Source organism: Mangifera indica, chromosome 9 (assembly GCF_011075055.1).
Source record: "Mangifera indica cultivar Alphonso chromosome 9, CATAS_Mindica_2.1, whole genome shotgun sequence".
Lineage (NCBI taxonomy): Eukaryota > Viridiplantae > Streptophyta > Magnoliopsida > Sapindales > Anacardiaceae > Mangifera > Mangifera indica.
Window position 1 is genome coordinate 8,294,175 of NC_058145.1, and position 15,759 is coordinate 8,309,933.

Consider the following 15,759-nt stretch of genomic DNA (forward strand, 5'->3'; position numbering starts at 1 on the left):
TTTCTTCGATGACGATGAAGGACAAAATCTTTGTTTGGATGACGCTTTGTTGTCCAAATTTGGACAATGAATGTTGTCCCTTCATTTGGACTCGATGTCGATGATCTCTCCTAACGTGTCTTTCTCTGATGACGATGAAGGACAAAACTTTTGTTTGGATGACGCTTTGTTGTCCAAATTTGGACAATGAATGTTGTCCCTTCATTTGGACTCGATGACACGACAGGAGAAGAGAGAGATGACAATGAAGATGGTGGTCGGGTTTAGGGTGGAAAGTGGCAGTCACCGGTGGTTGGAGAGGTAAAGAAAAAAACCTAGGCTTGGGGGGAAATATGACTTTTCAAAATTTGAAAACTTTAGGTAGGGGTAAAATTATTAGTTTTTAAAACCTAGGAAGGAAATAAGATAAAATTATATATTTTTAATAATATTATTAAAATAACGATTTTATCCTTATATTTAACAGTAATTTTAACAAAAGTTTAGGGATGATTGAGTGTTTAAATTTTTGAAATCTCACAAGTATATATTTATCTTTACATCAAACTTTGAGTGAGAAATAGTCCTTTTGCTTTTATTATATATTATATTTAAGTGTTCCGTATTAGGTATAAATCCTCTATATTACATATATTTTTGTTGATAATGATTGCAATCTCAATCTTGGTTTTAGTCAAATTACAAGATTTAATGATGGAAGTATAACAACAATCACAAATAATGACAATAAGCAAACTAAACTTAATTAACAAATGTTACATGTTCTTGATTAAAAAATTTTGCTCCTCACACATAAAAAGGGTTCAATTTTGACATAAAAGAACAAGCTAAATATAATTATCACTCTTATTCATTCTAATATGATATAAAAATATATATTAACCCCATATATATATATATATATATATATATATATATATATATATATATATATATATATATATATATATTTCAAATCAAAATAAATTGTAAATCGTTTTAAAAAATTTTTCAACTCAAACTAAATAATTTTCTAATCAAAATCATACCAAACTGTAAAATTTGAACGGTTTGGCTTGGTTTGGTATTAATGTTTGAACTATTTTGTATATGTTCCTATATATTTAATATATGTAATATAATCCTATTATATTCTAATTCATTCCTTAGTATACATTGGTATTTTCTTTCCATCAAAGGCGGAAACTAGAGATTGCCTAAATTGATCATGGGTAAGTGGGAAAATATCACTCCTAGATCTTTAGGAGAAAGATGTTTCTGAGCCGGGCCGAAGAGTAATTTAAGTGGTGGGTGGGCTGGAAGGAATGCTAGTAATAGGTGTTAATGAAAACTCTAGGTTTTACATTTCTGTGGGATTATTTGGTGCGAGCAGAATGACTCCACTTACCACTCCTACCCGAAAGCAAAACCCAATGCCACCTGTTTCACTCTTCACTTTACTCTTTCTCTCTCCTTCCCCACGAACACCGTCGTTTTCTTCCGCCTAAACAAGTACAAACACAAACACAAACACAAACAGACTTCCCACTTGCACGATTCTGCGGCTATTCTCCCTTTTCCACACTATCAAACTCACTCTTTCTTTCTAAGTAAACCCTAATCTCCCAACATTCTATTCGTGTTTGAATTAATAGATAAATTAATTATTATAGAGTATTTTTATTGTTATGGTGATGACCAATAATGAAGGAGGAGACGATCATAACGAGATGATGGTGAGTGGGGCCAAGTCTCCATGGAAGACGACTCAGGTTATGATGGATGCTCCTGTCATCAGCGCCGACTCTTGGCCTGCTCTAGCCGACGCTCAACACCGCTCCCCTAAACCACCAGCTGATCCGCCACTTGTCCAGGTCTTTCTCTTTATCTTCAAATTTTTTAGTATTTTTACTTTTAATTGCGTTCGTATGGTGATTCCAATTGTTGTTTGTGCAACAGAAGACTCTTAGTTCAGGAAATCCTAATCATAATCCATCACATAAACATTCGCACTTGCGTAATCAGAAGTCAGGGTCTAGACGTCACACGAATGCTGCACCAGCGTTTCCTGTAACTTTTTCTAACCATCAGCCAGCTCCTATGTTTCATTCAATGGTGCCTCCTCCGCACATTGGCTATGCGGCTTACCAGCCATACCCTGGACACTTTTTTGTTGAGAATCAGACTGGTTTTGTTCCCGCACCAGTTCATGCTGTTGATGCTGCTCGGAATGTTCAGCCACCTCCACCTCATCCTCGGGGTGGAGGAGATCCCAGTGCTTCTGCGGCTAACGTGAATGTGAATTTCTCTAGTAGAAGACTTCCTAATATGCAAGCACCTGCTTGGCCTCATCATAGACCATATAATCCCCGTGACAGTATTCCTCTTGGACCCCGGCCTTTAGTAAGGACTGCATTTATTGGTCATACTCCCAGTCCTGGATATATGGTTGGTCCAAGCTTTACCGGTAATACTTGGGTACCCAGCATAATATTTTCTGCATTTTTAATTGTGGTGTGTCTACTTTGGCCTTTCAAATCAACGACATTGAAATATGAAAAATAAAAGCAAATAAATTATACATTTTATACCTTTCAGATCAACAAATTTCGATTTTATTAAAATTTGAAAGTTAAAAGCAAATGCTAAAATGTAAATGATTGTCAGAGCTTTGAGGACTCAAATCAATCTTTTTAGATAATAGTGATATTAAACGTTTAACAACAGATAATAAATATTCAATCAATAGAAATAGAATAAATGATGCACTGAAACTGAATTCAAACATGAACTGCCAGTAGTTGAAGTTTGTATATATTACAATAAAAATTTAAGATTAAACATGTAAACTGTTAGTTCTTAAAGTTTGTTTATGTTACAATGCAAATAGAAGAATGAACATGTAAAATTATAGGGTCTTAAAGTTTGTTTATATTACAATGAACGTAAAAAATATTCAGGTGGAAGTGTTTGTTTATATTGCAATGAAAGCGAATGAATAAACATGCGAAAAGTGTTAGTTCTCAAAGTTTGTTTATATTACAATGAAAGTAGAAGAATAAACATGTGAAAAGTGTCAGTTCTAAAAGTTTTTTCATATTACAATGAAAATAAAAGATAAAATATGTTAAAGCATTAGTTCTTAGCAATATCGACTTAATTGATTATATAATCTTGGAGTGCTTGTTAGCAATGATATTGCTGACTATTTTTAATTTGACTTAATTGTTTTGATAATCTTGGAGCGTTTGATAGAATAATTGCTAATTACTTGTGAATGGGTTACCACAGGACCTGCAGTTTGCTATGTGTCTGTACCACCTCCAGGCTCTGTTAGGGGACCTCATCCTCCCCTCTTTGTTCAATACCCTGTACTGCCAGGTGCTGCCATGCTACCTCCAGAGATGCTGGCATTGAAGGCTAGCATTGTAAAACAAATAGATTATTATTTCAGGTAGTGATTGATGTATTGTTTGTGTAATAGTTTTGATTGATGACTGCAATTTGATAGATGATTGCACTGCTTTGCATTTGATATTTAAAACAAATCTGTATTAGTTATTTGGTATAAAAAAAAAAAAAAAAACCTAAGCTATCCAATAGGACAAGAAAAATTACTAAAAGCAACTGTAGAATTATCTGCTTATAATACAACATGACTTTGTTTGCTGTCTACATAATGACATGCCTTCTTTTTTGCCAGCGATGAAAATCTTCAGAATGACCATTACTTAATTTCTTTGATGGATGCCCAAGGATGGGTTCCCATATCCTCCATTGCTGAATTTAAAAGGGTATGTTTTAATTGAGCAACGCTGCATATTATTATAACTTATATATGTGCATGCAATTTCTAATATGTGAATATCCTGAATTGTGTGATTGTGATATTTTCATTTTTGGATTGTAGGTAATGAGATTTGAAATTATATTCAATTGTGATTTTTTCATTTTTGTGTTGCAGGTAAAGAGAATGAGTACAGATATACTGTTTATACTTGATGCAATGCACAGTTCTAGTACTGTAGAAGTGCAGGTTAGGTTTTTCCTTTGATATATTTGCTCTGTTTGCTCTGTATACAAATTTTTCCTCATATATAATTTTATGGTGATAAATCTTGAATCTTAATATGATGTTCAAATGCTACTTTTCTCTCGCTTCTTTTGATTCTTTATTTGTCATGAAACCCAAAAATGTTTAAATAGCCCGAATAGCAGTTGATTTGTTTAATCAAAAGTTGTCTGTTTTGATTGCTTTAGTTCTTCTGAACTTATAGAATTCTCAAATTAACTGTCAGATTGGGAAAAATAAATACGATATACTGCTTAATTTAGCCTCTCTATTAGTCTTTATACTAGTTTTTGACAGGCCTATAATTTGGACTGTTTTTTGGTGGCTTTATTCTTATTATTCTAATTTTTAACCTTCTTATGGTGTTATTTATTTAGGGTAATATGATTCGAAGACGTGATGAATGGTCCAAGTGGATTCCAGCCTCTTCTGAACCTAAGCTTACCCACCCAAGCCAACAGTTAGACAGCTCAATTGATCCAATTGAGAAGGGTGATACCAATGAAGATGATACAAGGAAAACTTGTGAAGAAAATACTGAAATACGGCCTGACAGGGATGGTTCAGATATAACACATACTGGTCTCACTGAGCAGAGTGGCAGGTTTGTTATTGATGGTGGAAAACAAGCATTCTGTGCTGAAAATGGTGTGTTGACAACATCAATTTTTTATTCAGACAAGTTGTCAGGCATTGAGAACAGTGACCATAGCTCCTGTCGAAACCAGTTACAAAGAAATGAGCATGCGGGATCTGATGACCACAAGGCTGAAAGCTTGGAGTCCACTTCAAATATGGCTGTACAGCATCTTAGTGACCTGTCAAATGATTTTGCAAACACATTTATGCTTGATGAGGAGCTAGAGGTTGTGCAGAAAACAACAAAAAAGGATGAGCTTAACACGGGCAGAAGGTACTGCATGCTTGGTTTTCTATTGGTTTTCTTTTAAATCCCAATTTTCTTTTGTGCTAGGTTGGTTAATTATTGAGAATGTAGATGTAACTCGAAAGTATAAAAAATATTGAAATTGGTTGAACTTGTAGTTTAAAGGTATGCCCATTACATGTCATTTGTACTGGTTACATGGAGATTAACATGTATACATCATTAATTAAATTATAAATTACTCTTGTTTTTTTTAGAATTTACAATAAATAGCTTGTGATTTGGTACCAATAAAAAGATTTTTTTTGATGCTTTTGATCAATTTATCTAAGTCATTGATGGTTCAAAAGTTTTGGCTAAATAAGTTTTACACATTGATGTGCTGTAATAAATCTTGATAATTATTGGTTTTTATTTGGTCCATTTAACGGATGGCTAAAATATCCCAGGCCTTACCACAGGCTGAAAGGTACTGCCCTGGCCTGGGTTTATAACATAAAATGATATAAGAATATATTATATTTTATATAAAACACGTATGCGTAATATTATACTTAATTCTTTACCAATAATTAATGCTTTAATTGTATTTTATTAACAATGATGTTGCAAATATACTTTTATAATTTAGTTAAAAATTAAACCCTGGTCTGGGACTGGGGTGGCTAGGGCAAGGGCCCAAGAATCCCGTCTTAAACCTGGCTTGAGGCTTGCCCTTTCTTGAGGGGACAAAAGTGTACAACTATGTTTAGCTATCTAATCATAGTAGACTTAGAATTTTTTCTCTATTGTGAAAACTCCAAAAATGCATTTAGGTTACAACCCTGTCCCAGTTGAGCAGAATGTAGAGAAAAGTTAAGAATTCTGAAATTTCAATAGAGATGCTTGGAAAAGAGTCTGCTCCCCAGAAAGTATAGGTAATTGTGGTCAGAGTGGTTAAGGCCTCTGAAGATGTTGTTGTGCTAGAAAAGCTAATGAAGATCAAAGAGGTTTTCTTGTGCTAAATTGCATATGCTCTTGTGTTTCTTTTGATATATCTGGGTATTTCATTCATAAATTTAGTTTCTACTGCTATAAGTTTAATTCTTTGTTAGCATAAGTTTGCTTTTTAGACTATTCCTGAATTGCTTGAATGAACTCTTTTTAAAAATAATCTTTAACAGAACTCTTGATTTTGCAATTTTTTTCTTAATTTTGGTTTTGGAATAAATAATACTGGCAGCTGATTCAATTTCAATCTTAGTATACACATTTCTCTCTGCTGTTCCACTACTGTTCATGTGCCTGCTAAGTAACGTTTCTGTAAATGCTGTCTGTAATCTTGAATTTCTAAGTCGCTTGTTTTGTCCCCAGGATTGATGATGAAGATGATGAGATTCTTGTCAATGACCATGATGTTCAGAGACTTGTAATTGTCACACAGGTATGATGAGATTCTTGAATTTCAGCACTAGATTTCTTTAAACCTTTTTTGTCTTTGTGAGATTGAAACTTTTTACTACGCTATTCTTTAAAAAATGGTTATCATAAAGCTGTGATCTGATTCTGCGTTTTTGTTTTTTTAATCTATATTATGCTGAAAAGTCTTGAAAAATAAAATTAAGGAAGCTACAAGCATTAAAGGTGCGTTTGGTTTGGGTAATGTTTTATTATCAAAATAGAAAGATTCCCTTGAAAATAGATTACTTAAAAGATTACTGGGTATAAATGATTACTATATTTGATAAAATTTGATAGGTATAAATAATTATTGTGTTTGGTTAAAGGTAATAAAAAATTACTAGTAAATTATTTTTCTTAAATGCCCTTGAATATAATTATTTTTAAATATTTTTCATATTATTTGTCATATTAATTAAAAATAAATTTATTTTTGTCTCAAAAAATTAATAAATACTAATATAATTATAATAAAATCAAGATTACCTTGGTAATCTTTAAATACCTAAGATGAAAGTGGTAATCAGATTACCTCCTATATTACCTGCCACGTTAGCATAGGTAATGGAAGATTACTGTAATTTTTTATTACTGACAAACCAAACAAGGGAATAAAAGATAGATTACCAAGATAATCTTTAAAACCTATAACCAAACGGCCCCTAAGGGTATGCATATGTGCATGTATTATACTATTATTTATATATTTACTTCTATAAGTTTGCATTAGATATTATTTTATTTTTTGTTTTACTTAAGTTGATTGCTACAGAGGACTTGTGTCCTTAATTCTTGAGAGTGAGGAGAAAGTGCATTCTTCACACATCATGAAGTTTATCATATTGGTAAGATGGAAAGTTATTATTTTATCGACTTCTTGAGGTCCGGGCAGACATAATAAATCATTTTTACCCTTGAATATTCAGTTCTAGAGTCCATTTCATGTGGAGATCATTTTAATTTAGTCTCTGATCCCCACCTTTATGATGGTTTCAATTTATAGAGTTGAAAGTTTATGGCACTCTGGATTGGGTCTGTCGAGGATGTTGTCAACATCTTTAGTCATGTAAAAAGCTTTTTAAGCAAACAGGTTTGGTTATATTGTTAACTAATAGAAAGAAAATATTTCCAATATGAAATGGAGAATCTCTTTTTTTTATTGTTACTTTTTCTTTGTAAATTTTCCTTGTTCTTTTGAATTTCAAAGACTTCTGCATTTCTCTTTCCTATATAAGAGTTGCTTGATATGCTTTTTATTGGAAAGTTTTTACTGACGTCTGTTAATCATTCTATATTTTCATATAGAATGTTCATTTTCTTAATCTTGTGGATGGAAATTCAGAAATTTAGTTTTTGAAATCTGCTCTTATTTTCATTTCGAAATTTAGTTTATAATTATGATAAAAGTACATTTTGGAATATTCCTTCTCTATGATAATAGGTTATTGATATAATTCTTTATTAGCCAGTGTAAGTTTTGGGTTATTTTAATTGTTTTCAAAAAATTTACTCATCAAAAGCATAAAGCGATTTTGATAAGTTTGCTAATTTTACACTTTTGATTAAAAGTTTGAAATCTTTAATAATGCATTTCTTTATCTATTTTAGCAAACAGTGTCTGATTTTATTTTAAGAAAATAATAGGCATCCTAAATTTTGAAAATGCAAATCTGGTTTTTATTTTTTGTTAAATTCAAAAGAAGATACCAAACAACCTCTTATATCCTTAAAAGAAGCTTTCTGTAGCAGCCAAGAAAAATGTAGTATGAAATTCCTCTTTCAAATTTGTTAAAAATTTATTGGCTCACTCTTCTGTGTCTCCTATGCAGAATAGTTGGCCAGTTGAAGGATCTAAAACTGATGGAGAAGGATTGAAAGGATTTAAATATATTTCTAATGAGCTTGCTTCTGCAATAAACGATGGTCTTTATTTCTATGAGCAGGTTGAGATATGCACCATCTGCTGGTTCTTTTATTATGAGCTCAAGTTTTGCACAATTCACTTTCACTTCCCTTTGAAGTTTCTTAACCATATTTAATTATTTTAATATAATTACCATGGGCAGGAGCTTAAAACTAAAAGATTATATCATAGGAAGAATAACTCTTATGAGAACAAAGGTGGAAACCCCAGGTCTTCAGTTTGTGCACCAGGGGTACCAAATTCAGTGGCAGATGACAATTCTGCTGCAAGCATTGGTCATGAAGAGTCTGGAATTGCCAGTTCCCGCTGTAAGCAGAATAAAGGTTTCCACAGGCAGCAATCTTCCCACAAGCAGCGATTTTTCTCCAGCAATTTTAGAAATCATGTAACTGGTCAGAATTCTCTTGCCATTGTATCAGAAAGTCCACCAAGTAATTCAGTTGGATATTTCTTTGGTTCAACCCCTCCGGAAAATCATGGGTCAGTTGAAAGTGACTGTTGCTTGTCAGTTGACATTATGGATTATTTATACTACTGAAGTACTTTTGGCCAGCATTATATTATTGCTATTACTTGCTTTTGGGGTAATAATTATTGAAATGCAAAATTTTTCCATCCAATAGGCTGTCCAGATGATGTGCTTAGCTGATGTAATACTTTTGGGGTTGACTATGCTAAGACACTTAATGATTTAATCTTACAGCTCAAGGCCTTCAAAATTGAGTGTTTCACCCCATGGGTTTCTCTCTGGTGGTAGTCCCCCTGTGGGTTCCACGCCAAAATCATTTCCTCCATTCCAGCATCCAAGTCATCAAATGTTAGAAGAAAATGGCTTCAAACAGCAGAAGTAAGGAGATGGTGATTGATTTTATCTATATTTATGCCTCTATATGAAAGTTGTCTGATCACGCTGTTGTTGTCTTAAGGTACTTGAAGTTTCGTAAGCGATGCTTAAATGAGAGGAAGAAGTTGGGAGTTGGCTGCAGTGAGGTGGATGTTGACTCTATACTTTCTGTTTAGATGTTTTAACTGTGTTTCAGAAAAATGGAGAAAGGAATTCTGAGTCTCCTAAGTTTCATCGTTTTTATTGTTGAGAAATCTATATGACGCAATTTTTTCATAATTGATTAATCTAATTCAGAATCTTATAGTCTTACTCATCTTCTTATTGTTTTCCTTTTTTTTTTGTTTTCGCACAAGAAATGCATGGTTGACTCTATTACTTTATTTTCCTTCTCTATTCTGGTGATTCAGTAAATACAAAGAATAATTTAATTCCTTGCACATGTTGTGAAGTGTTAAAACTATAGTAAATGAAAACCAATTCAGTGCATTTAGCTATAGGATGGTGGCAGATTTGGTGTTGCTAGTATTGGTTTATAGTGTTTGATCTTCTATGATTCTCTGCTCTGAAAATCAGTTCTTTAATATTATTTTACATCTGGCTGCTTACTTCATTTTTACAAGCTATGCATTAGAAGTGGAAATTTCGAAATATCTGACCTTATGTTTTCATGTATGTACAAGAACATACAATTGTTGGAGTATTTTGGTGTCTGCTTTTCTTAAATTGTAAATCTCAATCGGTTCACTTTATATAATGTTATAATATGGCCTTCTGTCATTTTATATGTAGGAAATGAATACCCTGTACAGATTTTGGTCATATTTCATGAGAGACAAGTTCATCCCTTCAATGTATAATGATTTTCAGAAGTTTGCACTTGAAGATGCAGCTGCTAATTATAATTATGGGATAGAGTGCCTTTTCAGGTTTTATAGGTATGCTTGAAAATTATGCTCTCTTTGTTCTGTCATTATCTTATAGTGTTTTAAGCCACAGTTCAAGTTCCTGGCTTGGCTTTTTCTTTTGTCTTTTTATAAATACTCTTCACTGTTATATGCATATATGTTTTATTTAATCCAGATTCTTTTCCCTTTCAGTTATGGTTTGGAAAAAGAGTTCAGAGGGGACCTTTATAACGACTTTGAACGGCTAACTCTCGATTTCTACCATAGAGGCAATCTTTATGGCCTTGAAAAATACTGGTACCTCCTTTGTTCTCTTTTATTTTTTTTCAAATATACAATGCAAATTTAGATATGGACAGTTCAAATTTTTAACAAAGCTTTCTTGATTGGCCAATTATTTGGTTTTTGATGTTTCATAATGAAGAACTATTTTTCTTTTACTTCAAATTGTGAAAAGGCTACAAATAATAGCTTTAGGAATAATTAGATGAGAAATTGCTAGTATGTGGGAATAATTAAATTAAGGAAAGAACCAAGCCATTGTATAATGCAAGTTATGTATTTTATATGAATCTCAATATTAAGTTTGTTAATGGTATGACTTAATTATTAATTTGTGTCTTTTGATGGAACAATATACGAATGGAAAATTTGAAGACTGGAGTGATGTTTTTGACATCTGAGAAATTTGTGACAGGATGACTCAAAGTAAAGGGGCTAAATGTGATAATTGTCATAAGGAAAGGTTTCTTTTATTTTTGAGAATCAGATGAACTTTGAACTTAAATGTAGGTAATTGATTTTGAATAAAATATTCTAAAAAAAATTTGGAAACTTGAGTTAAAACTCTAACTAAAATTGTCTTACACTGTTTAAGAATTTTACATACACACAACTACACATCATTACGCTTTGCCATGTCATGCCTCGCCACGCCACCTACCGCATCATGCCATATCATCACCCCACATAAGTTATGTCATCCATGTCACCTGTCCTCCCTCTTGTGTTGTGTTTTCAATACCATTATTATTTTCCAACTTACCACCCTTTGTAATAGTTCTCCATTATTCTTTCCCACTAGAATAGAACGGACCCTCAAGTCATCATTGTATAAATTGTGTTTAGGGTAGAACTCGGTCATATTGGCTACATTGGAAGTCTTTGAAATTCCCATATATTCAAGTAAGTCCACCACCTAAGAATTATATTTATAATTAATCTTTCTCAAAATCTTGTAAGACCCGTAATGTTTTTGCCTTAATTTCCATGCGCACTTGTAGGAACCCTATCCTTTCTTAGAAACACCATAACCTCATCTCCCACATCGAATCCTTGTCTTCTTTTATGCTTATCAACGACATCTTTTTAACCAAATTACTATCTTCAAAGGCTAAACATGAAAAAGTAGCTCTCAGCCGATGCAAAAGCTTCTTGACTATTTGCTCTTCCTATGGGCATCTTAACTAAATCCACTACATATTTAGGGATTTTTTAATACATAATAGCAAAAGGACTCTTACCCGATGATTTATTTATGAAATTGTTGTAAGCAAACTCCACTTGTGCTAAGGCAAAGTCCTATTGTCCCTTCTTCATCCCACATATACATCTAATTAAGTTACTCAAAGAATGATTGACCACCTTTGTTTGTCCATCTGTTTGTGGATTAGCAGTACTACTAAATTTCAATTTAGTCCTAAACTCTTTGACAAGATAAGCTCTAATGTTGTCAAAAACTTGTTATCTTAATCGGGAAAATAGATGAGAAACCCCCGAGTAAATGAACCACCTTCTTGAAGAATAACCTTGTCACATGGTGAACATTAGTCGTCTTCCTACAGGGAATGAAATATGACATTTTGGAGAATCTATCCACCATCACAAGCATTGGAATGTGTCATCTTACAAGATGAGGATCATAGCTCAAGGTTTCACTCACACATACAAAATTGACTATGAAGAAACTTGCGCTTCAATGGCCAAGTTAAACTCAATCAGGATTTTGTGTTTTTTTTTTTTTTTGGTAAGTAATTCAAATCGAGGCTTTAGAAATGTGGTAGAGGTTCAAACCTAAGACTTCATCCCGAAAGTTATAATGTTCTATTAGTTTTACTAGTCTCTGATCAGAATTTTGTTGTTGATTACTGCAATATTCAAAAATGATTTCTGTGTTTCTCAAATCTTTATCTATTTTCTCCTATTTCTATAAAATCTATCTTTATTTTTCATCTGCTGCTCTATCAGTTATATTTTAGTCTCTGGCAGTTCTGATTGTGTCGCTAGCCAAACATAATAAATGCCCTTTCTATTTCTTCTTATGAAGTTTATCAGTTGATTTTTTTTTCAGTAATTAGTTGATTTATTTTATTGCCTTGTTAATTTAGAGGTATGACCCTTTTTTTTTTTCCAAGTCCATGGTGATGTGATTCAGGCACTAATTGATCCCCTAATCTGTCTTTCAATGCTTAATGATAGGATTTTGGTGTAATAGCTCCAATATATGTCTCATTATTATCATTTAGTTGTGTGATGATAGATATCATATGTTTCCATTGAATGTATGATGCATGAGTTCCCATACTTTGGGCTTAAGTTTGGGATGTGGGATCACCTGTAATGTTAGAATAGCATTATTCAGCTGTGATGAGTAGATTCAACCAAGCATACAGAGGCAAATGTGTTTCATTGATATTAAAAGAATGTTTCAAATTTATTAGGAGTCACAGGTGCATTTCGAAATGCAAGCTTTTCAACAACATTTATAGGTACCTAAAGAGAACTATATATGTGGTCAAATGAAATGCATGCTCTTTGTGTGTTTATTTGGATCTCAAGTGTAAAGTATGAGACTTGGATCTCACATTGAAAAATATGAGTTTCTAATAGGCTCTCCAATTTCAATAGCTAGCTTTTAAGTTATGGTTCTCTCAAAGTTCAAATCATTTAGTATCAGAGTTATCACCACGTCTCTCAATTGCAATTGTGTAGCACGGGTGGTGACATCGGCATTCTAATGTTCGCTCGGCTCTAGCAGAAGCTAGTGCACAACTAACTCGTGTAGGCGTCGGGGTTGTGGAACATGATGGTATGTTAAGATCTCAAGTGCAAGGTATAAGACTTACATCCCATATTGGAAGGTATGAGCCTCTAATATGAGGTTTATATGGTTTTGGGTTTTCTAATCTTAATAGCTAGTTTTTGAGGTGTAATTCTTCCAAGATTTATATCATTTAGCACACAGTTAGCCTATGTAGGTGTGAAAGTTGCGGAGCGTGATGATATATTAAAATCTCAAGTGTGAAGTATGAGAATTGGATTCCACATTGGAAAGTATAGACTTCTAATATGAGGTTTATATGACTTTGAATCTTAATAACTAACTTTTGAGGCGTGGTTTTTCCAAAGTTCATATCGTCGCGTTTTCCAGTTGCAATTGTGCAACCCAATGGGTGTTGCCGGCATTATAGTGTTTGTCTTGAGCTAGCAGCTAGCTAACGCATACCCAACCCACATAGATGCGAGGGCTACAGAGCATAGTGATATGTTAGGATCCCAAGTACAAGGTATGAGACTTGAATCCCACATTGAAAAGTATGAGCTTCTAATGTGAGATTTATATGGTTTGAACTTTCCAATCTCAATTATTAGCTTTTGAGATATAGTTTTCTTAAGGTTCATATCAGTGTTCAGTTTGTTTTTCTGTTTTCTTTTTTTTTTTTCTCTTTATCAGAAAGAGAAATAGATGCTGCGGAGTTGGCAATCTGTCTTAAAGAAACCTGAAACTTAATTCTGATATTTCGGCCCACACTGATAATTTTGTTGTTGGAATTAGGTTTGTATTATAAATTTGGAATCACTTTTTAAGTGGGATGCAGTTAGAATCCTATATATTTTACTAAAATTTTATGGCTATTTCTGTTCCCTTTCGTCAAGTCTAATTGTCACTGGACCAAGGTTGTATGAGGACCATGATTTGCTTCTTCTGCGGACTAGTTTTTCATAAATTGTAACTGGGCACTTTGTTTTACTTATTGTATGGCAGGGCATTCCATCACTATCGAGGGCTACATGGGCAGAAGGAGCCCCTTAAGAAACATCCAGAGTTGGAAAGGTTGCTTAGGGAAGAATATCGAAGCATAGAGGACTTCCCCACGAAAGAAAGAAGTAATGGTACAAAAGAAGACATCCATTAGCCTTGAGTAATTACTTTGCTTTCTGGTGACATTGAAATAACATCCCAATTTTGAAAGTGAATCCTGACAATTAATCGAAGGGCATTCGAGATAGTGGCCGATAGTTGGTTTTGATGCTAGTGGAATTTTTTTGTATATTGTATATTTGGGGGATGGTTTACTTGTGAGGGCTGCTCATTTCTGAGGTTTTGATATGGTTCTATTGCCTGAGCTTTTCTGGCTCCCTGGGATTTTCATGTTGTAATTTCTGAGTTGTCTGCAGGCCAGGAGTTGTAGAAGTGCTTGTGTTTTTTGATTTGGTCATTTCACTTACCCCCGAATTGTAACTTGTACATAAAGGAAAACGGAAAAATCCAAAAACATTAAAAAAAAAAAAATTATCATTTTTATGTGATGCTTGATGAGTGATAATTATTGAATTGGAAGTCATTTATTTTTTTTCTTCCTGAAGAGTGAAAGGTAAGATGTAGAGTTGTAAAACTCAGAGCTGTTTAATTATTGAGTCGAGCTTAAGTGATGTTGATCTTGAGCTTGTTATTCTGTTAGGTGATTTCGTGAGTTTATGATTTAGTTTAAGTAAAATATTAATATATCTATAAAATTTTGAAATTCTGTATTTATATTTTTAAGATTTTATTTATTTTAAATATTAAAGTAATCAACAGATATATAAATAATGCGATTAATTGTAATTTCTGAATATCAGTATTTTGGAGCTAGAAGTTTTTTAACTTGGTGAGCTCAAACTGCTTACATTTTGTTTTAGAGTGAGGGTGGAGTTTAAGCCAAGCAACACTGTTCGGCTTGGCTCAATCACCCCTTCTGATGTGTATTTTTCTGCTACATTTTCTTGCCTGTAGCATCAAATTCATGAAAACCTGATGCCTAGTTAGTATCTAATACATGGCAAGATTTGATACGAGGAAATTTTTTAATTGAATAATAGGGTTTTAATTTTCACCCTATAAGGTATTAAATAACAATAATTTCCACTATAAATATAAAAATAATAATAAATATAAATATAATTATCTCATGAGAAAAATTCAACAGTAAGAAGATTTCTTTTATTTTATTTATAAGAGAATTTTGATAATGTTGATGCCATTTCTTCACATTATATGATATATACAATTTTAAGTCTTACATAGAATGAATAAAGTTAATAGTGATTAAAATATAAAAAATATTTTGGTATATCTATTAGAGTATGATATGAAACTAATAAAACTAAAAAATATAATTTTTTTAATATCGCTCGATCTAATATTTGGAATGTCTACATTTATGTATAGTTATCAGATGATTTGTATTGTGTAAAAAATACAAAATGACTATGTTTTGTCTCTATTTGAGCCTCTTCTCCCCCTTCTCTCATATAAATAATCTTATATATTTATGTAATTATTGAGATAGTTCTAATAATGCATTACATTTTCAGCTAAACTGAAAAAAGAAAAAAACAACAAAATCAAAAATATCTTAATTAGAAAGGTAAAAATATATATTA

At 32.6% G+C, this 15,759-nt stretch overlaps 1 protein-coding gene across 5 annotated transcripts; it reads left to right on the plus strand.

Moving 5' to 3' along the window:
* Positions 1-1,349: 1,349 nt before the first annotated feature.
* LOC123225777 (la-related protein 1A-like) lies at positions 1,350-14,643 on the plus strand. Of its 5 annotated transcripts, XR_006504187.1 has the most exons (16): positions 1,350-1,853; positions 1,939-2,446; positions 3,271-3,433; positions 3,683-3,773; positions 3,944-4,015; positions 4,429-4,964; positions 6,291-6,360; positions 8,207-8,320; positions 8,444-8,781; positions 9,005-9,148; positions 9,228-9,291; positions 9,938-10,083; positions 10,246-10,350; positions 13,045-13,193; positions 13,311-13,619; positions 14,099-14,342. XR_006504187.1 is itself a non-coding variant. In XM_044650015.1 (14 exons), the coding sequence occupies exons 1-14, from the start codon at positions 1,668-1,670 to the stop codon at positions 14,247-14,249; spliced, it is 2,685 nt and encodes an 894-aa protein (XP_044505950.1). In that variant the 5' UTR covers positions 1,351-1,667; the 3' UTR covers positions 14,250-14,643. The 5 variants fall into 5 exon arrangements, 3 of the variants coding, with proteins under 3 accessions (XP_044505950.1, XP_044505951.1, XP_044505949.1); XR_006504186.1 differs by having other exon boundaries at positions 13,045-13,619; XM_044650015.1 differs by lacking the exons at positions 13,045-13,193; positions 13,311-13,619 and having other exon boundaries at positions 1,351-1,853; positions 1,942-2,446; positions 14,099-14,643.
* Positions 14,644-15,759: the final 1,116 nt, after the last annotated feature.

Excerpts from the sequence above, each read along its gene's own strand:
- LOC123225777 (XM_044650014.1), top strand. The coding sequence starts at position 1,668 with ATGGTGATGACCAATAATGAAGGAGGAGACGATCATAACGAGATGATG. Across the intron at positions 4,965-6,290 it reads GAGCTTAACACGGGCAGAAG|GATTGATGATGAAGATGATG; the intron begins GTACTGCATGCT and ends TTTTGTCCCCAG. Across the intron at positions 9,292-9,937 it reads TGGGAGTTGGCTGCAGTGAG|GAAATGAATACCCTGTACAG; the intron begins GTGGATGTTGAC and ends TTTTATATGTAG.